This window comes from Leptonychotes weddellii, chromosome 6, assembly GCF_054177405.1.
Source record: "Leptonychotes weddellii isolate Sample4059 chromosome 6, ASM5417740v2, whole genome shotgun sequence".
NCBI classification, from domain to species: domain Eukaryota; kingdom Metazoa; phylum Chordata; class Mammalia; order Carnivora; family Phocidae; genus Leptonychotes; species Leptonychotes weddellii.
In genome coordinates this window covers 90,916,674-90,939,667 of record NC_138374.1, presented here as the reverse complement: position 1 = coordinate 90,939,667, position 22,994 = coordinate 90,916,674, and the positions used below count along the sequence as shown (strand labels likewise).

Genomic DNA, 22,994 nt, shown 5'->3' with positions numbered 1-22,994 from the left:
ATTTGGTTGGTTACCTTATTAGTAGGAGATATATATATGCATATATATATTTATGTATATAAAATTGAAATAAGATATACACTAATATATACTATATAATACAATAAAAATAATTTATACTATGTGTAATACAATATATTAAGCAATATATATGTATTTGGACAGGACATCCACCTCCTCATGGTCTAAATTAGCTGTGCAGGCTCTAGTCATCATGCTTGCAATCCAGTGAGAAGGAATTACACTTTCCTAGAAGTTGTATACTACATGACTACTTACATCTTAGGTCTACTATTTGGACATATGGCCACATCATGCTGCAAGAGAGACTGGGAAGTAGTTTTATCCCAATATAAATATAGGTTTTTAAAAAATGTGTGGTTAAAAAAAAGAGAATGGGGTTCTGTTCCTAAAGAAGGGGAGATCAGATTTTAGGGAAGACAGCTGTGTCTGAGTACTATAACGGGCTCGCATGATCATGAGGAGCCTGGAAACGAGCAGGAACCAAGGGAGCTCTGGAGGGTCAGACCACAAGAATCACAGCATGTTCTCATAGCAGGAAGTTTGATCAGTACACCCTTGCTGTCACCTTGATGAATGACCTTCAACTAGCCTCATGTTCCTGTGTCCCTTGTTCAAGTGTCAAGATCCTGGTCATTTATTATGAAAGCTAAAAAACTTAACTCACAGATACAGAGAACAGATTGCTGGTTACCAGAGGTGGAGTTAGGGTAGGTGAAATGGGTAAAGAGGGTCAAAATGTAAAAACTACCAGTTATAGGGTAAATATGTTTTGGGAATGCACTGTACAGCATAATGACTATAGTTAACAATACTGCATTGAATTAAATACGATACTGTATTGTATTTGAAAGTTGCTAAGAGATTAGATCTTAAAAGTTTGCATCACAAGAAAAAAAGTTTTGTAATTATGTGAGGTGATGGAGTTAACTTACCGTGATAATCATTTTATAATATATACATAGATCAAATTATTATGTTGCATACCTTAAACTAATACAATGTTATATGTGAATGAGAAAATGAAATGATTAAAAACAACAGCAGAAAAAGTGTCAAGATCCTAGGATTGAGCACCTGATTGGCAGAGCTAATTTATATTCTTGCTCCCAACCTTGTGCTGAGATGGAGAGGAGGATTTTGCCTTTGGCTTATATAGTGGGAAGTTAGCTTTATCTTCCACTAGAAATCTCTAAAATGGAGATAGGGATTCTTTAAGAAAGTGTGTGTGTGTGTGTGTGTGTGTGTTTGTGTGTTGGGAGGGTGGAAAGTTAGATGCTAGCACTCAAAAGGATGTTTTTTCCATATTTATTCTGTAAAATGAAGGGAATTAAATGAAACAATTTCAAAGATAAGGTTTGGGCCAAATCTTATGGTGGAGTCATGGCTGATTGGCTAACAACTCCCATTCCCAACCCCATCTACCTTGCTTGCTTCTATTATAAAGGCAGGAAAATTGAGAAACTTGCTTTTTTTTTTTCTTCTTCTTTTAAATATAGGGATACAATCTGGCCTTTGTTAGGGCTTGTCAGGAAAGATTTTGTTTTGCTTTCCTTTTAAAAAGGCATAGCTATCCTCTGGAGGATTCCCTCTTTTTCCTGCCACAAATGCAGATGTGATGCCAGGAGTTATGACAGCCCTCTTCTCACTAGGAGGCAATAGCCATGATGATGAAAGTCTTACACACTATGATGGAATAGAAAGGTAGAAAGAGCTTGCATCTATATTTTTGAGCTGCTGAACAATCTCCACCTTTAAATTTCTTGTTATGTGAAAAAATAATCTTTTACTTTTAAAAGTCAATCTTACTATTTTTCTGTTATCTATAATCAAAGAATTCCTAACTTCAACAGCTTACAAGTATACACGTTTAGTAAAGGTAGAGATTAATGTAGAGTTATGTAGATAGAGATGTTATTCTGTCTAACTAGATTGCCCTTCCTTCTGACTTCTGAATGACCAAATCTTGCCCATTCTTTATGGCCCAGCTTAAATGCTGTATTTTTTTTTTTTTTTTTACTAAATATATGAATCCATTTATCCCATTTCCTGTGTCTTCCCCCATGCTCCTGCCACAAACATGATCCTGAATCTTATGTTGAATCTTGCTTTTCTTCTTTTTAAAAAAATAGTGTTACTGAGTCTATTTGCATTCCTAAAACGTCAATTTTAATTGCTTTGAACTTTACAAAAATATATCTTGTTATATATAATCTTTTGGATCTACTTTTTCCCATTAATATTATATTGCTAAGATTCATTCATATTGTGTGCTTCAGTTATTTATTGCTGTGTGACAAATTACCCCCAAATGTGGTAGCTTAAAAATGGCACACATTCCTTATCTCCCAGTTTCTCGGGCACAGCTTAGCTAGATCTTTCACTTTGGCATCTCTCATGAAGACACAATCAAGGTGTTGCCTGTGACTGCAGTCATCTCAAGGTTCATCTGGGGCTGATCCACTTCCAAGCTCATTCAGTGGTTGTTGGCAGAGTTAAGTTCCTCATGAGCTAATGGATTGAGGGCTTCCATTCCTTATTGGCTGTTGGCCAGGGGTTGCCTTCTGTTCCTTGAAAGGTGGCCCTCTCCATCATATTACATAAGAAGAGCCAGGGAGAGAATACCAATAAGGCAAAGTCACAGTCTGCTATAACTGAATTGTGGAAATGACATCCCATCACTGTTGCTGTATTTTCATTAGAAGAAAGTCACTATGTCCAGGCTGCATTCAGGGGCAGGAATTACACAAGGGTATGAATATCAGGAGACAGGGTAAGAGTCACTGGGAGCCCTGTTAGAAGCTGCCTACCGCATGGTATCACTATAATTTATTCGTTTTAACTACTATATCCTATTTTGTGTGACTATGCTACAGTTTATGCTCCTGTTCTTGGGCTTTGTTTTCCTGCCCAGGATTTTTGCTGTTATGAACAGTGATGCTACAAACATTCTTATACATATGAAGGGGACTATGCTACTCTTCTCTGAATCATTACCAATTTAATATGTGTTCTGCTAGACTGAGCACAACGAATTCCTTGATTAATTGTGCCTGGAATTAATCTCATCCCTTCTGAACTCCCACAGCATACCTCATGTCTTATGATATTTAGCACTTGTTACCTTTTATCACACTTATTTTGTGCATGTCATATTTTCTCCCTTAAAATAATAAGTCGTTGAGGGCAGGAAATAAATTTGATTCTTCTTTGTAATTTACATAGGGGCTACACAGCACTTAGTACATTAGTAAGCTTTCAGTAAGCATCACCGAATGAATAATTCTGTCTAAATGTCAGTGCCTAAGTTTTAAAGTTTTAATCTGGCTCCAGTAATCCCTCTGTATTTCTCACTTTTCCCCAGCATGAACCCTTGTTTAGGCAGGTGAATCTCTTTAGCATTCTTTTTCAATCTTTTCCTAATAAATCTAGCCACATTGATCTGCTTCTTCTTCTGTTCCTGTTGAATTTATTGTTTATATCACACATTCAGCATTTTAGTATATATTCAGGCAGTGTGCTCATTTATAGTAGGTGCACAATAAACTTTATTGATTGCGGGATGAAGTAAGTGTCTTATAATTATTTTCAACCAGTTAAGTATTTTTATCCCATCTATATTGTCAGTTGACTGATGAAATAAGCAGATAAACAAATACTGATTTGTTTGAGTAGATTACTATTACTTTTTCTTGGCTTCAGGTATTTTGGGAGTTAATGGAGCCAGAAGGACCTCCAGAATCAGAGAGTTCAGAAAAATCAGTATTTTTCTCACAGCAAGACGATGAAGAAGAAGAAGATGAAGAAGAAGCGAAAGAACCAGAGGAAACAGCCACTCTTAATCCTCTCTTACAACCTGCTCTCACAGGGGATGTAGAAGGTTTGCAGAAGATTTTTGAGGATCCTGAGAACCCTCATCATGAACAGGCCATGCAGCTCCTCTTGGAAGAAGACATCGTTGGGAGAAATTTGTTGTATGCAGCTTGCATGGCTGGGCAAAGTCATGTGATTAGAGCTTTGGCAAAATATGGTGTGAACCTGAATGAAAAAACCACCAGAGGTATTTTGTCTTTTTTCTCTCATCGATACTACTTATGACTACCTAAAGATGCTATGTACCATCTCTAAAGTTGGATAAATTTGATGTGCCTGCTTTATATTTTGCATATATTATATATAGTATACATACATATGAATGTGTGAGCATGTGTATACATGTTGATATAGTATAGCATAGTAGTTAAGTACACAGACTTCACTCTTTTTTTTTTTTTTTTTTGAAAGAGAGCCTGCATGTGCATGTGTGAGTGGGGGTGGGGAGAGGGGCAGAGGGAGAGAGAGAATCTTTTTTTAATTTAAATTCAATTTAATTAACATACTATATTATTAGTTTCAGAAGTAGAATTTAGTGATTCATCAGTTGCATGTAACACCCAGTGCTCATTATATCACATGCCCTCCTTAATGCCCATCACCCAGTTACCCCATTCCCCCACCCACCTGCCCTCCAGCAACCCTGTTTGTTTCCTAGAGTTAAGAGTCTCTTATGCTTTGCCTCCCTCTCTGTTTTCATCTAATTTTTCCTTCCCTTCCCCTATGTTCCTCTGTTTCCTGAACTCCACATAAGAGTGAAATCATATGGTATTTGTCTTTCTCTGATTTATTTCACTTAGCATAATACCCTCTAGTTCCATCTACATCATTGCAAATGGCAAGATTTCATTCTTTTTGATGGCTGAGTAATATTCCACTGTATATATATATACCTCTTCTTTACCTATTCGTCTGTCAATGGACATCTGTGCTCTTTCCATATTTTGGTTATTGTGGGCATTGCTGCTATAAACATTGGGGTGCATGTGCCCCTTCAAATCTCTATGTTTATATCCTTTGGATAAATACCTAGTAGTGCAATTGCTGGGTCACAGGGTAGCTCTATTTTTTTAAGGATTTTATTTATTTATTTGATAGAGAGAGAGAGAGAGATTGAGAGAGGGAAAGCCGGAAGGAGAATCAGACTCCCCATGGAGCAGGGAGCCCAACATGAGGCTCCATCCAGGAACCCTGAGATCATGACCTGCTGAAGGCACACTCTTAACCAACTGAGCCACCCAGGCGTCCTGGGTAGCTCTAATTTTAACTTTTTGAAGAACCTCCATACTCTTCCAGAGTAGCTGCACCAGCTTGCATTCCCACCAACAGTGTAAAAGGGTTCCCCTTTCTCTGCATCCTCGCCAACATCTGTCGTTTCCTGACTTGTTAATTTTGGCCATTCTGACTGGTATGAGGTGGTATCTCATTGTGGTTTTGATTTGTATTTTCCTGATGCCAAGTGATGTTGAACATTTTTTTGTGTGTCTGTTGGCCATTGTATGTCTTCTGTGGAGAAATGTCTGTTCATGTCTTCTGCCCATTTCTTGACTGGATTTTTTGTTTTTTGGGTGTTGAGTGTGATACATTTTTTATAGATTTTGGATACTAGCTCTTTGTCTGATAATACATTGCAAATATCTTCTCCCATTCTGTAGGTTGCCTTTTAGTTTTGTCGACTGTTTCCTTTGCTGTGCAAAAGCTTTTTATCTTGATAAAGTCCCAATAGTTCAGTTTTGCTTTTGTTTCTCTTGCCTTTGGAAACATGTCTAGCAAGAAGTTGCTGTGGCCAAGGTCACAGAGGTTGCTGCCTGTGTTCTCTAGGATTATGATGGATTTACCATTTAGGTATCCATTTAGAGTTTATTTTTGTGTATGGTGTAAGAAAGTGGTCCAGTTTCATTCTTCTGCATGTGGCTGTCCAATTTTCCCAACACCATTTGTTGAAGACACTGTTTTTTTTTTCCATTGGATATTCTTTCCTGCTTTGTCAGAGATTAATTGACCACAGAGTTGAGGGTCCATTTCTGGGTTCTCTATTCTGTTCCATTGATCTATGTGTCTGTTTTTGTGCCAGTACCATACTGTCTTGATGATTACAACTTTGTAATACAGCTTAAAGTCCAGAATTGTGATGCCTGCAGCTTTGGTTTTCTTTTTCAACATTACTTTGGCTATTCGGGGTCTTTTCTGGTTCCATACAAATTTTAAGATTGTTTGTTCCAGCTCTGTGAAAAATGTTGTTGGTATTTTGATAGGGATTGCATGGAATGTGTAGATTGTTTTGGGTAGCATAGACATTTTAACAATATTTGTTCTTCCAATCCATGAACATGGAATGTTTTCCCATTTCTTTGTGTCTTCCTCAATTTCTTTCATAAGTGTTCTGTAGTTTTCAGAGTACAGATCCTTTACCTCTTTGGTTAGGCTTATTCCTAGGTATCTTATTGTTTTTGGTGAAAATGTAAATGGGATCTATTCCTTGATTTCTCTTTCTTCTGCCTCATTGTTAGTGTATAGAAATACAACTGACTTCTGTGCATTGATTTTATATCCTGCGACTTTGCCGAATTCCGGTGTCAGTTCTAGCAATTATTTGCTGGAATCTTTTGGGTTTTCTACATAGAGTATCATGTTGTCTGCTAAGAGTGAAAGTTTGACTTCATCTTTGCCAGTTTGGATGCCTTTTATTTCTTTTTGTTGTTGAATTGCTGAGGCTAGGACTTCTAGTACTATGTTGAACAGTAGCGGTGGGAGTGGACATCCCTGTCGTGTTCCTGACCTTGGGGGAAAAAGCTCTGTTTTTCCCCATTGAGGATGATATTCACTGTGGGTTTTTCATATATGGCTTTTATGATATTGAGGTATGTTCTCTCTATCCCTACGCTGTGGAGAGTTTTTCTGAAAAAAAGGATGCTGTATTTTGTCAAATGCTTTTTTCTGCATCTTTTGAGAGGATCATATGGTTCTTGTCCTTTCTTTTATTAATGTGGTGTATCACATTGATTGATTTGCAGATGTTGAACCACCCTTGCAGCCCAGGAATAAATCCCACTTGGTCGTGGTGAAAAATCCTTTTAATGTTTTTTTAGCTAGTATCTTGGTGAGAATTTTTGCATTCATGTTCATCAGGGATATTGGTCTGTAATTCTCCTTTTTGGTGTGGTCGTTATCTGGTTTTGGGATCAGAGTAATGCTAGCCTCATAGAATGAGTTTGGAAGTTTTCCTTCCATTTTTATTTTTTGAAACAGTTTCAGAATAGGTATTAATTCTTTCAGTGTTTAGTAGAATTCGCCTGGGAAGCCATCCAGCCTTGGACTCCTGTTTGTTGGGAGATTTTTGATTACTGATTCAGTTTCTTTGTTGGTTATGGGTCTGTTCAGGTTTTCTATTTCTTCCTGTTTCAGTTTTGGTAGTTTATATGTTTCTAGGAATGCATCCATTTTTCCAGATTGCCTAATTTGTTGGCATATGATTGTTTATAATATTCTCTTATAATTGTTTGTATTTCTTTGGTGTTGGTTGTGATCTCTCCTCTTTCATTCATGATTTTATTTATTTGGGTCCTTTCTCTCTTCTTTTTGATAAGTCTGGCTAGGAGTTGATTGCTCTTTTTTTTTTTTTTTTTAAGATTTTATTTATTTGAGAGAGAGAGACAGAGACAGAGCATGAACACGGGGAGGAGGCAGAGGGAGAGGGAGAAGCAGGCTCCCTGCTGAGCAGGGACCCCAATGCAAGGCTCAATCCCAGGACTGTGGGATCATGACCTGAGCTGAACCCAGACGCTTAACTGACAGCCATCCAGGCACCCTGGAATTTATTGATCTTATTAATTCTTTCAAAGAACCAGATCCTAATTTCGTTGATCTGTTCTATTGTTTTTTTTTCTATATCATTGATTTCTGCCCTAATCTTTATTATTTCTCTTCTCTTGCTGGATTTAGGCTTTATTTGCTGTTCTTTTTCCAGATCTAGGTGTAATGTTAGGTTGTGTATTTGAGGCTTTTCTTATTTTTTGAGAAAGGCCTGTATTGCAATATATTTCTCTCTTAGGACCACCTTTGTTACATCCCAAAGGTTCTGAACTGTCGTGTTTTCATTTTCATTTGCCTCCATGGATCCTGGTTAACCCATTCATTCTTTAGTAGGATGCTCTTTAATCTCTATGTATTTGTGGTCCTTCCAAATTTTTTCTTATGGTTGACTTCAAGTTTTAAAGTATTGTGGTCTGAAAATTTGCATGTTATACTCTCAATCTTTTTATACTGGTTGAGACCTGATTTGTGACTCAGTATGTGATCTATTCTGGACAGTGTTCCATGTGCACTTGACAAGAATATGTATTCTACTGCTTTAGGATGAAATGCTCTGAATATATTTAACAGAATATATCTGTTAAGTCCATCTGGTCCAGTGTGTCATTCAAAGCCCTTGTTTCCTTGTTGATCTTCTGCTTAGATGATCTGTCCATTGCTGAGAGTGAGGTGTTGAAGTCCCCTACTATTATTGTATTATTATCAATGAATTTCTTTAATTTTGTTATTAATTGGTTTATATATTTGGCTGCTCCCAAGTTAGGGGCATAAATATTTACAATTGTTAGATCTTCCTGTTAGATAGACACTTTTATTATGATATAGTGTCCTTCTTATTACAGTCTTTGGCTTAAAATCTAGTTTGTCTGATATAAGGATGGCTATTCCAGCTTTCTTTTGATGTCCATTGGCATGATAAATGGTTCTCTACCCCCTCACTTTCAACTTGGAGCTGTCTTTGGGTCTAACATGAGTCTCTTGTAAGCAGCATATAAGATGGGTCTTTTTTTTATTAATCCATTCTGATATCATATATCTTTTGATTAGAACATTTACTCCATTTACATTCAGAATAATTATTGAAAGATACGAAGTTAGTGCCATTGTGTTACCTGTAAAGTCACTGTTCCTGTAGATTGTCTGCGTTCCTTTCTGGTCTTAATTTTGGGCTCTCCCTCCGCTGAAAGGACCCCCTTTAATATTTCTTGCAGGGCTGGTTTAATGTTCACAAATTCCTTTAGTTTTTGTTTGTCCTGGAACCTCTTTATCTCTCCTTCATTCTGAATGACAACCTTGTTGGATAAAGAATTCTGGGCTGCACATTTTTCCAGTTTAGCACATTGAATATGTCATGCCATTCCTTTCTAGCCTGCAGGTCCCTGGGCACAGGTCTCCTGCCAGCCTTATGTTTCTACCCTTGTAGGTTAAGGACCTCATGTTCCGAGCTGCTTTCAGGATATTCTCTTTATCTTTGAAATGCATGAATGCAAGCTTTACTATTATATGTCAAGGTTTTGACCTATTTTTATTGATTTTGAGGGGGGTTCTCTGTACCTCCTGGACTTGAATGCCTGTTTCCTTCCCCAGATTAGGGAAGTTCTCAGCTATGATTTGTTCAAATAGACCTTCTGTCCCTTGGAGAGAGAGAACCTTAAGCAGGCTCCACACTTAGCACGGGGCCCACTGCTGGGTTCAATCTCATGACCCTGAGATCATGACCTGAGCTGAAATCAAGAGTCAGATGCTTAACCAGCTGCCACCCAGGCATCCTCACAGACTTCACTCTTAATTAGCTGTATGACTTGGGCAAATTACCTAATCTTTTTGTGCTTCTGTTTCTTCATCTGAAAAATGGGAATAATAGTTGTTTTTTCCTTAAAGGATGTTGTAAGGATTAAATAAGATAGTAAATATAAATATCTTATCATAGTAGTTGGCACATAGTAAGCTGATATACAGTAATTGCTTAATAATAATATTGTTACCTCTTTCCTTTGCAGATTTTTTTAGTTTTGCTGTCATGATCTAATTAGCTCTTTTTATTTGGTCACTTTTTTTTTTCAGATTGCAAATATATTACATGGTCATTTTAGAATATAAAAGAAAAAAATGACTTCCAGCAAATAGGGAATATACATTTTCTTCATGTTCATATGGAATTTAAAAAAATGGATCACAAGTAAGTCCATAAAGTCTCAACAAATATCAAAGGATCTACAGCATGTAGTCTTTGTTCTCTGACCACAATAAAATAAGATTAGAAAATAGTAACAAAAAGATAACTGAAAATCCTGTATAATTTTGGAAACAAAAGCACACTTTCAGTCATCTCTGGGTCAGAGAAGATACACTAGAACTTATGAAATATTTAAGTGACAACAGGATCACTCTATGTCAGACCTGTGGACTAAAACTAAAATTAAAATTCTAGTTTAGGGCGCCTGGGTGGCTCAGATGGTTAAGCGTCTGCCTTCAGCTCAGGTCATGATCTCAGGATCCTGGGATTGAGTCCCACATCTGGCTCCTTGCTCAGCGAGGAGCTTGCTTCTCCCTCTGCCTGCCACTCCCCCTGCTTGTACTCTCCCTCTCTCTCTCTCTCTCTCTGGCAAATAAATAAATAAAAAATCTTAAAAAAAAATTCTAGTTTAACACATATATTAGAATATAAGAAACATTGAAAATTATAAGCAAGGCATTTAACTCAAGGAGTTAGAAAAAAAGAATAGGATACTAGCAAGCAAAACAATATTTGCTTTATGGGAGTCTCAGAGGCAAAGGGAGAGGGAGGGGCAAGAGAACTGATTAAAAAAATAATGGTTGAAAACTCCCCAAATCTGAGTAATTGAAAGAAAGTAGAAGAAAAATAGGAAAAAAGTAGAAGTGAAGTAATGACATTGAAAATAAAGAAAAGAGAGGATCAACGAACCAAAATCTAAATTAGTGAAAAAGACAGAATTGATAAACCTTTGATAATATTTGATAATTTTTTTTTTTAAATTTTATTTATTTGAGAGAGAGAATGAGAGAGCACATGAGAGGGGGGAGGGTCAGAGGGAGAAGCAGGCTCCCCGCCGAGCAGGGAGCCCGATGCGGGACTCGATCCCGGGACTCCAGGATCATGACCTGAGCCGAAGGCAGTCGCTTAACCAACTGAGCCACCCAGGCGCCCAATATTTGATAATTTTTGATATTTGATAATATCAGAGAGGTGGAGAGCATAAATAATAATTACAATTTTAAAAGATGGAGCATACACACAGGAAAAACTAAGACTTAAAAAATCATTACATCGGGCACCTGGGTGGCTCAGTTGGTTGAGCAAGTGCCTTCAGCTTAGGTCATGATGCTGGAGTCCCAGGATCGAGTCTCGCATTGTGCTCCCAGCTCAGCAGGGAGTCTGCTCTCTCTCTGGCCCTCTCCCCTCTCATGCTCTCTTTCACCCTTTCTCTCTCAAATAAATAAAATCTTAAAAAAAATCATTACATTCATCAACTGATGAATGGATAAAGAGGATGTGGTGTGTGTGTGTGTGTGTGTGTGTGTGTATAAAATGGAATATTACTCAGCCACCAAAAAGGATGAAATCTTGCCATTTGCAATGATGTGAATGGAACTAGATGTATTATGCTAGTGAAATAAGTCAGAGAAACACAAATACCATATGATTTCACTCATGTGGAATTTAAGAAACAAAACAGATGAACAAATGGGAAGGGGGAGAAAGAGAGAGAGAGGGAACAAACCATAAGAGACTCTTAACCATAGAAAACAAACTGAAGGTTGATGGAGGGAGGTGAGTGGGCGATGGGCTAGATGGGTGATGGGTATTAAGGAGTGTACTTGTTGTAATGAGCACTGGATATTATATGTAAGTGATGAATCACTGAATTCCACTCCTGAAACCAATATTACGCTATACATTAACTAACTAGAATTTAAATAAAAATTTGAAGAAAAAAGTCATTAGAAAATATTATAAATAATTTTATGACAATACATTTGAAAACTTGGATGAAATGGACAATTTTCTTATAAAGTATAAATTACCAAAATTAATTCAAGAAAAAAATAGAAATCTTGACTAGATCATGGTTATTTTGAAAAAATGAATAAGTAATAAAAATAGGCCTCTTTCCCCCACCCCCACCTAACTCTGGGCTCAGACATTTTAAAAGGTAAGATTTAATGCACTTTTAGGGAAAAGATAATCTCTGGCTTATACAATGTTCAGAGAATTGGAAAAGAGAGTTGGAAAACTGCTTAATGGCCGTAGTAGAAAGAAAAGTTATAGGCCAATCTCATTTAATAACAAAGATGCAAACATCTTAAATAAAATATTAACAAATTGAATCTAGATTGTGTATTACAAAATGTAATGTACTGGGTTGGGTTTAGTCCATTAATGAGAGGTTGATTTTAACATTAGAAAAAAATATTAGTATAATTTACTACATTAAAGGACTGAGTGAACAAAACCACATGATAATTTCAAAAGATGTAGGAAGTCTTTTGAAAAAAATGTTGCACTCATCCATGATGAATGCTCTTAGGGAAATAGAAATAGAAGAAACCTTCCTTAATTTTAAGGCTCTCTATCAAAAACCTGAAGCAAACTTACCTAGTATTGAATCTTTATTATTTATTTATTTATGTATGTATGTATGTATGGCGTGAAGCCCAATGTGGGGCTTGGACTCACAACCCTGAGATCAAGACCTGAGCTGAGATCAACAGTCAGACGCTTAACCGTCAGCCACCCAGGCACCTCAGTATTGAATCCTTAGAAGCATTCTTTAAAGTCAGAAACAACGGGCCCCTGGGTGGCTCAGTCAGTTAAGCATCTGCCTTTGGCTCAGGTCATGATCCAGTGGTCCTGGGATTGAGCCCCGTGTGGGGCTACCTGCTTCCTGCTCATTAGGGAGCCCCTCTCCCTCTCTTCCTTGCTTGTGCTCTCTGTCGCCATCTCTGTCACTATCTCTGTCAGTATCTCTGTCTCTCAAATAAGTAAAATCTTTCAAAAAAATAAAGTCAGAAACAAGACTATGATATTCACTATCATGGCTTTTTTTTAAAAATAAGATTTTATTTATTTATTTGTCAGAGAGCGAGCACAAGCAGGGGGAGCAGCAGGCAGAGGGAGAAGCAGGCTCCTGCTGAGCAAGGAGCCTGATGCAGGACTCGATCTCAGGACCTTGGGATCATGACCTGAGCTGAAGGCAGACGCTTAACCAACTGAGCCACCCAGGCATCCCTGTCATGGCTTTTGTTTGTTTGTTTGTTTATTTATTTATTTATTTATTTATTTATTTATTTATTTATTTGACAGAGAGAGAGAGACAGTGAGAGAGGGAACACAAGCAGGGAGTGGGAGAGGGAGAAGCAGACTCCCCACTGAGCAGGGAGCCCGATGCGGGGCTCAATCCCAGGACCCTGGGATCATGACCTGAGCTGAAGGCAGACGCTTAACGACTGAGCCACCCAGATGCCCCTATCATGGCTTTTATTAATGACTAGGGTGGCAGTCCTAGCAAGTGCAGTAAGATAAGAAAAATAAACAAGAGACATAACACAGTATGTGCTGGAGCTGGCTTTTACCAGCTCTTGCCAGTGGATTGTTAAAATTTCAGGGGTTTTGTAAATTGGTTGACATCACATTGGTAGGTTGAAGTTGGCCATGTTAGGAGTATATATCATGGAAATTGCTAATGGTACAAATCAGGGATTTCTCCCCAGAGAACTAGTGGTAAACATTTACCAGCAAACTGCTGGGTATAAGAATTTGAGTGGAAGAAATAAAACTCTCATTATTCATAGGGATATAGATTTAAATCCAAGGGAATCTACTATTAGTACTAATAGAATGTAATTTAGCAAGAATATGGACATAAGATCAGTACCCCAGGTAAGCTTTCAATATACCATCAACAATCAGGGAAAGTAATAAAAATACAAATCTTATTCACAGCAAAACCATACAGAAATTAGGACTAAATCTGACAAAAGAATTACAAGACATTTATGGCAAAAAGTTTAAAACCTTATTGAGTTACATCAAAGAAGACCCAAATTGTGTATATGTTTTACACAGTGAGATTAAGTATCATCAAGATGGTAATTTAAATCCAAATTAATTTATCAATCTAGTTAATATCACATTAGGTTTTTTTAAAAATACAAACTGAGAAGCTGACCCTAAATTTCAGTGGGGAAATGATGAAATATTTAATATGTGGAGAACAGTGATTATTAATCTGGAAAAAAAGTTAAATTAGATACCTATATTGTACCATGCACAAAAATCAATTACAGGTTTATGCAAGATATGAATATGAAAAGAAAAAGTTTCAAACTTTGTGAAAGATAGAGGAGGATTGTTATATTCTTGAGATGTCACTCAGTATCTTAAAACAAGAAGTAATAACAAAAGCATTAAAAGAAAAGATATATATATTTTATATATATAAATTTAAAATTATATACAAAAGATACTATAAACACAGTGACAAGGTAACACATAGACTACAAGAGGATGTTTGTAATATCTTTTCAACCCACAAAGGACATATCTGCTTAAGACCATCTACTAATCAATAAGAATAATTGAACCCAATAGAAAAATAGAAAAAGGATAGGAACAAGCAGTTAATTCATGGAAGAGAAATGCTTATGGCCAATAAGTATATAAAATGTCAACTTCACTATTAAAAATGCAAATTTAAACAATGAGCTATCACTACTCGTTAGATTGGTAATTTTAATATCTGTGTATAGTGTAAGAAAGTGGTCCAGTTTTCATTCTTTTGCATGTTGCTGTCCAGTTTTCCTAGCACCATTTGTTGAAAAGACTGTCTTTTCTCCTTGAATATTCATTCCTGTACTGTCAAAAAATTAATTGACCATATAGTGTGGGTTTGTTTCTGGGTTTTCTGTTCTGTTTATCTATGTGTTGATTTTTGTGCCAGTACCATACTGTTTTGATCACTGCAGCTTTGTAATATAACCTGAACTCCAGAATCGTGATGCCTCCAGCTTTGCTTTCCTGTTTCAAGGTTGCTTTGGCTATTCGGGGTCTTTCATGGTTCCATACAAATTTTAGGGTTGGTTGTTCTAGCTCTGTGAAAAATGCTGTTGGTATTTTGATAGGGATTGCATTAAATGTGTAGATCACTTTGGGTAGTATAGACATTTAAACAATATTTGTTCTTCTAATCCATTAGCATGGAATGTTTTCCCATTTCTGTGTGTTTCATCTTCATCTCTTTCATCAGTGTTTTATAATTTTCAGAGTACTGGTCTTTCACCTCTTTGGTTAGGTTTATTCCTAAGTATCTTATAGTTTTTGGTACAATTGCAAATGGGATTGATTCCTTCATTTCTTTTTCTGCTGCTTCATTAATGGTGTATAGATATGCTACAAATTTCTGTATGTTGTTTTTCTATCCTGTGACTTTATGGAATTTGTGTGTCAGTTCTAGCAATTTTTTTGGTGGAGTCTTTTGGGTTTTCTATATAGAGTATCATGTCATCTGCAAATAGTGTAAGTTTGGCTTCTTTTGTGCCAATTTGGATGCCTTCCATTTCTTTTTGTTGTCTGATTGCTGTGGCTAGGATTTTCAGTATTATGTTGAATAACAGTGGTGAAAATAGACATCCCTGTCTTGTTCCTGACCATAGAGGAAAAGCCCTATTTTTTTCCCATTGAGAATGATATTAGTTGTGGGTTTTTCATATATGGACTTTATTATTCAGGCCTTATTCATCGTATAACTGAAAGTTTGTACCCTTTGACCAGCCTCTTCCTATTTTCTCCACCTCTCAGTCCCTGGCAAGCACTGTTCTACTCTATTTCTGTGAGATCAACTTTTTTTTTTTTCTTTTTGCTTTTTGTTTTTAGATTCCACATATATGTGATACTGTGCAGTATTTGGGTTTCTCTGTCTTATTTCACTTAACATAGTGTCCTTCAGGTTCATCCAAGTTGTTGCAATGGCAGGATTTCCTTCTTTTTTTTAAAAGGGTGAATAATATTCATTGTGTGTGTATATGTGAACACTGATGATGTATTGGAGCATAACAAGTCATTGGCCTCGAATTAAAAGACTTTTAGTTGAAGGACTGCAGTATAGATGTCTCTATAAAGTAAGAAGATGTATGCCATTTATTTGTGGATGATACTCAGAAGTGGAAAAGAAAGAAAATGGTTTTCAAGGTGATTGATGAATCATGTTTGCTTTCACGATTTCCTTTCTTATTAAATACTGGAGAATTGGACACTTAATCCAAAAGAAGGAGGAGAATGAAACAGTTCTGATAGTCTCAGCTCTCTGTTCTCCTGACTTCTGGTCTATTGGGAAGTGCCTTGTTTTCTTCTTGAGCCAAGGATAGGTCTCTGCAGTTGGCGGTTTATTGATGATGGAACCTCCTCTGGTTCTGGCAGGGCTCTGGTCACTAAACCTGACCATACTCAAACAAGTGTGACCAGAACTAATTACCATTTTAAAATTTGTCTCCCCATGCAACCAGCAAACATTTATTAAGGGTGGTGGAAGAGCCAGACCTTGTGCTGGGAACGGGGGATAGAAAGATGAATGAATTCAGCCTTGGACAAGTTTATAGTTTAGCAGAAAACAGCTATGTAAATAATCACTGTATGGTGGAATAAAGTATGAAATAGCTTAGAGGGGAGATAAGTCAACTTTACCTGGAAGTATTGGACATGGTCAGGGAAGGTTTTATAGAGGAGGCAATATTTCTATTGAATCCTGAAGAATGACCAAGAGTTTACCAGACAACGGAGAGTTGAGGGATAGGGCATGGCGGACAGTATAGTAATCGCAGTGTCCGATTTTAGTGTCACAATACTGCTCATATTCTGGTATACTTGCTCACTATTTTAGGTAACTGAAATACTGGTCTTTTTATAGGTCTAATAGTTTTATTTGGTATCTAAAAAATGAAATCTGAGTTACTTATGGATTGAGAACAATAGTAATGATTTAATTGCTCAATGTATACAAAAAGTCAAACTGAAGTTTACAGATTTAGATGATCTACATTGTGGTTTGGTAAATTTCTGTTATAAGAATAATTTGAGTCCAAAAACTTCCAACTAAGTAAAATGTGAATCTCATGGTTTTGAAATTGATCAGAAAACTGAAATGGAATCTCTGTACGTGAAAAGACTAAAAAAAACAAATATGAACCAGCCAAGTTTTCTCTGCGGAAAAAATTACAGCTTACTCTTTTTTTTTTTTTTAATTTAGAGAGAGAAAGAGCGCGGGGGGCAGAGGGAGACAGAGAATCTTAAACAAGCTCCATGACGTGGGGCTCGATCTCACAACCCCAAGATCATGACCTGAGCCAAAATCAAGAGTTGGACGTTTAACCAACTAAGCCACCCAGGCGCCCCCTACAGCTTACTCCTAATAAAAAGATTTCAGTGTTTGCAAAAAAGCAAAAAACTGTTCAGAGATCTCTCCCTTTTCAAATTAGAAGTGAGATAATTTGAAGGAAAATACTTGGTGTTGGGATGCCTGGGTGGCTCAGTCCGTTAAGCGTCTGCCTTCGGCTCAGGTCATGATCTCAGAATCCAGGGATCCAGCCCCGCATCAGACTCCCTGCTTAGTGGGGAGTCTACTTCTTCCTCTGTCCTCACCCTGCTCTCATGCTCTCTCTCTCAAATAAATAAATAAAATCTTAAAAAAAAGAAAGAAAATACTTGATGTTAGTTTATAACCACTTCTAACTAATGTTGAGTGAGAAAAACTTCAGTAGCTAAAAAAATTTGCACAAAAATATCTTGGTGATACCATTGACACACTTAGAAAAATCAAATAATGTTTCATTTGAAATTTTCATGATTAATTACATTTCTTTATTTTTATAGTGTTTGTTTTTTTATCCTTAATTTTTGTTAGCTTTTTAAAAAAGATTTTATTTATTTATTTGTCAGAGAGAGAGAGCACAAGCAGGGGGAGCGGCCAGCAGAGGGAGAAGCAGGCTCCCCACTGAGCAAGGAGCCCGATGCGGGACTGGATCCCAGGACCCTGGGATCATGACCCAAGCTGAAGGCAGATGCTTAACCAACTGAGCCACCGAGGCATCCCAATTTTTGTTAGTTTTATCTGACAATTTATATTGCTAGTAGAATGAAAATATATACTTAGCATTTCTATTTCATACTTATGCTTTTTTGCTATCTTATGTTTATACATTTTCATAAATGTATTAACATTAAAATATATTAAATAGTTTCATTAATTAAAAAAGTGAATTCTGCACTCCATTTTATAAAATACTAGTATTAATACTAAGTAAACATTAAATTTATACTGGAATTTTTTTTTTTTTTTTAAAGATTTTATTTATTTATTTGACAGAGAGAGAGTGAGAGCAGGAACACAAGCAGGGGGAGTGGGAGAGGGAGAAGCAGGCTTCCCGCTGAGCAGGGAGCTATACTGGAATTATTTTATTCCATTCCTGTGATTATTTCAGGTAGAAAAAACCCCAGCATATGCAAAGTTGCAGAGGCATGGAACATGATTTAGGGAATTCAAAGAATCTGGTACTGGCGTGGTAGGTGGGTTGTGAGAAATATTCTAGATAGGTGAGTATTTTGCTCCCTGGCCTATTATTTGTTTTTGACTCATCATCCCTGTTCTTGGACTTTGACCTCACCATATACCTTCATTAACGTATAGCAACCCTGAGAAAAGTACTTGTCTTCTCTGTGCTTTTGTTTTCTTATCTATAAATGAGAACAAGCTGGTGCCTGCTTCATAGGATGGTAGTGAGTTCATAGCTGTAAAGCACATAGAACATTGCCTACGTAGAGGAAAAGATTCCTTTTCCTGTCTGATCTTTTGCCTCCTATGAATTACCTGCTTAGTTGACTCACTCTGTATTTAGTAACCAGTAGTCCTCCACAAAGAGATTATTTTTTCTCTCAGAATTAACCCCAGTCCTTCCCATTTCCATTTAGGGTACCTTTCTTCCTACTGGAATTTCTTCTTTTTTTTTTTTAAAGATTTTATTTATTTATTTTTTTGACAGAGAGAGAGAGAGAGACAGCGAGAGCAGGAACACAAGCAGGGGGAGTGGGAGAGGGAGAAGCAGGCTTCCCACCGAGCAGGGAGCCCGATGCGGGGCTCGATCCCAGGACCCTGGGATCATGACCTGAGCCGAAGGCAGACGCTTAACGACTGAGCCACCCAGGCGCCCCTTCCTACTGGAATTTCTAACGTGTGGCCCTCTGTATCCCTCTCCTGGGATCCAATGCTCATTGCCAACATTATGGGAGGACATTAGGAAAATCCCTTTCTCTTCTGGATGTTTTTGAAATCATCTTATTTAATTGTTTTTCTTCTTCTGGGAAGACAATGGGGTTAATGTATTACAAGGATCTGTGTGTTTCCTCTAGAAAACAGACCATCCCAACAAAGGGAAAAAACATGTAAAGGTGTTTTAAAAACATGTAATTTTTTTGTTAAAAGCCTCTGTTTAGAAATCTTATTTTATTGTTTTTAAGCTATGTATATTAAATAGGAAAAAAAAATTAGATGTTACCAGTGGCATGTAACTTCAGCCTTGAGAAAAGCAATATAAGGAGCCAGAACATCTCATTTGGAATGGCCGCTTGCTCGCGTGAGCAGTGTCTTGTCTGTAGACAGTGTCTCCCTCCGCAGCAAATCAGGGGCCCTGGACCTTTTGGCTGATTGAAGACTTCTGTCTTCAGGCAGAAGGCAAGAACAACGAGGGTGGTATCAGGGTATTTCTCTCTTTTTTTATAGAGGATAAAGGCACAATGAGATTCTTGGGCTAGTCTCTGTCTTTTCATTTTTGAAATTTCTCATTTGTTGTGATGTTAAGAAAAAAAAAGTTGGGCCAAGGAGGAGAGGTAATTCCAATTTTGGCTGATCCTGGAGTAGATCACTTGATGTTCCTTCTGATTCCCTTCAGGTTATGATTTCCTCAAGACAAAGGTAGTTTACAACTTGATGTAAAACAGACCTGGGATTGTGGGAATGTGGCAAGTAGGGAGCCAGGGAGAGGTTTCTGGAAGGAAGCAGAGGAATCACTTTTCTCTTTTTCCCTACTCTACTCAGTGACAAGCATTTAGGTGCCATTTCCTACTCCTTACAAACCCTTTATTTGGCAACAGACCTGGGTTTGAATCTGCTTTGGCTATTTGCTACCAGTGTGGCCTTAGGCAAGGTCTGGCCTCTCTGACCTTCACTGTCCTTTGTATCTTTTAATGGGGTTAACAATACTGACCTCATAAGGTTCTTGAAGGGGTTGAGTCCAGTTGTAGTACATAAAGTGCCCAGTACATGATAGAGTCAACACATCTATTCATTCTTTTGCTCAATTCTTCTTGTAGTAGCAGTACAAGCCTCTTCGGCCAGTTAAATGAGTCACAAATACATCCTGTGGGTAAGTTAAAACAAGGAACTTTTGACTTGATTAGTGTAAAAAAATTTTAATGATGCCTCCCTTGTTTTTCACCCTCATAGTAGTTGCCTCAGCAAGTCTAAAAAACAACTTACTAATTTGGTGGGTCATGATTTCAGTTTTAATTCAAATGATTAATTTCCAAACCAAAGGCATACACAGTTGTCATAATTCCTATGATTGCATTAACAATAATGCTAGTGTAATTAGAGTTTGCTGAAAATCCCTTGGACTAGAGTCGTGGGTCCAATTGCATTCCAAAATAGATTACTTCTAGGGAGGTTGCTGTCTTCCTTAGAAGATGTTGAAGAGCTCAGACTTCAGGCTACCTGTGTTGGTATCTTGCATCCATCATTTACTGGCTGTGTTCCTTGGGCAAGTTTCTGGACCTCAGTTTCTGTCTTCTCTGGACCTCAGTTTCCTTATCTGGGGATTATAATAGTTCTGACCTCATGGGGTTTTTATGAACTAAATGAGTGTACTATATATAAAGTACTTAGAATAGTGCCTACCTCACAGTAATTGTTCAAGACTTGATCGTCATTATGATCTTCTGTTCAATAAAACAGCCTGAAACAATGTAGTCTGTTTGACCTGACCATCTTCATTCTCTTGGTTAGGTTACACCCTCTTACACTGTGCCGCAGCCTGGGGTCGTTTGGAAACTTTGAAAGCACTGGTGGAGTTGGACGTTGATATAGAAGCGCTGAACTTCCGGGAAGAAAGAGCACGCGATGTTGCTGCTCGGTATTCCCAGACCGAGTGCGTTGAATTCCTGGACTGGGCAGGTAAGGAGGCCTACAGGGTAGTAGTGTAACCAAATTAACGAGCGTTCACTCCTTGGTAAGTCACAGAACCTACCCTAGGTGAGTTTTCTCACAAAGGAACCTTTATTGGCAGCAAATAAGGAGATCATGGAGGGTAACTTCCAAAGCTGTGACTCCCCAAGCAAGGGTGCATGGGTTCCTTTTATTTAGGGTTAGGATATTTAAAAAGGGGATCCTTGTCATTGTACAGGCGAGCATAAGGCCCCCCATGCGCCTTAAGGAAACATGCCTATACATACATTGTATGTTATGTAAATGAGGCTTGGGTCCTCCTTGGGTGGAGATTTCAGTATTAGAGTGAGATAAAGATAGTTGTGGGTTATTCTAGAGGTCACCCAATGGCCCATCTGTGCTCAAACTGGTCTGGGTAGTCTGGGCAGTCTGGGCTGGCTGGAGGCCTCAGGGCAGTTGCTATTGTGTAAGGGGTGGTTTCGGTTTCCATTTGCCTGAATTAAGAGATAAGCGGGAAATAAGTGCTTAAGGAAAAAAAAAATATGGGACAGAGGTTGGTGAGCACAAGCAGGTGGGTAGTAAAGGTCGGGTCTTGGGATCTAGCTGGTGACAGTAGAAAAGGACTGAGTGATGGATTTTTTTTCCCCTATGAGTTATAGGTTATACCATCAACAAAGCAAGAGATGATTACCATTTTCACCTTTTATCAAGTTTTATTTGTACATGTAATCACTGCTGGTGATAGTGTGTGAAATCCACTTTTTTTTTTTCCTATTTTGCTATTGATCTCAAACATTGTACTTAATAGAAACTCTACATATTGGAAGTTAGTTGATTGACTAATTTGTAACAATTTCACCAGTAATTTTCCATAAGAACATATGTATGATATATGTTCAGGGCCATTTTCTGAGAGACTTAGGCAGAGTGGACCATTTCTTTTCTTTTTTTTTTAATGGTGTATTTGAGTCATATATTTGCTTTCCCAGGTAGATACAGTTATAATAATTTAAAATGACTTTTCAGGCAAAATTAATCTATAGTGTTAGAAGTTAGAATAGCAGTTACCTTTCTCGCATGAGGGGAATTTCTAGGGTGTAACTTTTTTTTCTTGATCTGGTTGCTGGTTCCATGGTGTGTTCATTTGTGAAAATTTATTGCGCTGTACATTTGTAATTTTTGCACTTTTCTGTATGTATGTTAAAGCTGCAATCAAAAGTCAAAAAGCTATGTGCTATTTTGAGTTTTAGTGATATTTTGCTTCATTCATTTCCACAGCCCTGTAGAAGATAGCTTAGAGATTCCAGGGAGATAATACCTGTGTAATTATGTATGTGTACACACATTGGTTAAAAAACTAGTACTTGTGAAGTTCACGGCATTCATTTTGCATAGTTCTCTTGCATTTGTGCTTTTCAGCAAGCATTTATTAAATGCCCACTATGAGTATAGCATTGTTGCAGGTATAACTGGTTGTTCCTGCCCTCTGGACATTGGTTAGGTGGGGGATGATAAGCTATAGACATAAATAACATCAGAAAGCCTATGAATAAGGGTTAAAATCAGCAGAGGAGGTGGTCCATGCTATGGGGTGGTCAGAGAACGTGAAGTTGGAGCATGTTGGAGTTGAACTGGGCCTTGGAGAATGGGTGGGATTTTAATACATTAGAAGGGGACAGGGTGTGAGCACAGCCTGAGGGCTGGGGATGAAAGTGGCATATTGAGGGACAGTGACGAGATTGCCTTACCAGAATAGCAAGTTGTAATTTGCAAACTCGGGCTACAGCACAGGTGGGATCATAAAAGAGAAAGTACATAGGCTTTTGAATCAAATTGCTGGAGTTTATATGCTGGTGTCTCCGTTTGAAACCTATGTGACCTCGGACAAGGTACTTAAATTCTTTATACCTTAGTTTTATTTTCCAGAAAAGGGACCAATAATAGATCCTACCTCTTGGCAGTTGTGAGATGATATAAAGCACTTCCCACAAGGCCTGGTGTGTGATTAGCACTTGAAAAATGCTACTGCTGTTATTACAGCCAGATAATACCCTGAAA

The 22,994-nt window shown here is 37.6% G+C and overlaps 1 protein-coding gene across 3 annotated transcripts in view; it reads left to right on the top strand.

Moving 5' to 3' along the window:
- The window catches only part of ANKRD45 (ankyrin repeat domain 45), a 55,581-nt gene that overhangs the window by 4,731 nt on the left and 27,856 nt on the right, over nucleotides 1-22,994 (top strand). For all 3 annotated transcript variants that reach the window (XM_031029827.2, XM_006734891.3, XM_031029826.2), the window contains exons 2-3: nucleotides 3,724-4,081; nucleotides 20,778-20,945. In XM_031029827.2, the coding sequence (XP_030885687.1) occupies nucleotides 3,739-4,081; nucleotides 20,778-20,945 (511 nt within the window). In that variant the 5' untranslated portion in view covers nucleotides 3,724-3,738. The remainder of the gene's footprint in view (nucleotides 1-3,723; nucleotides 4,082-20,777; nucleotides 20,946-22,994) is intronic.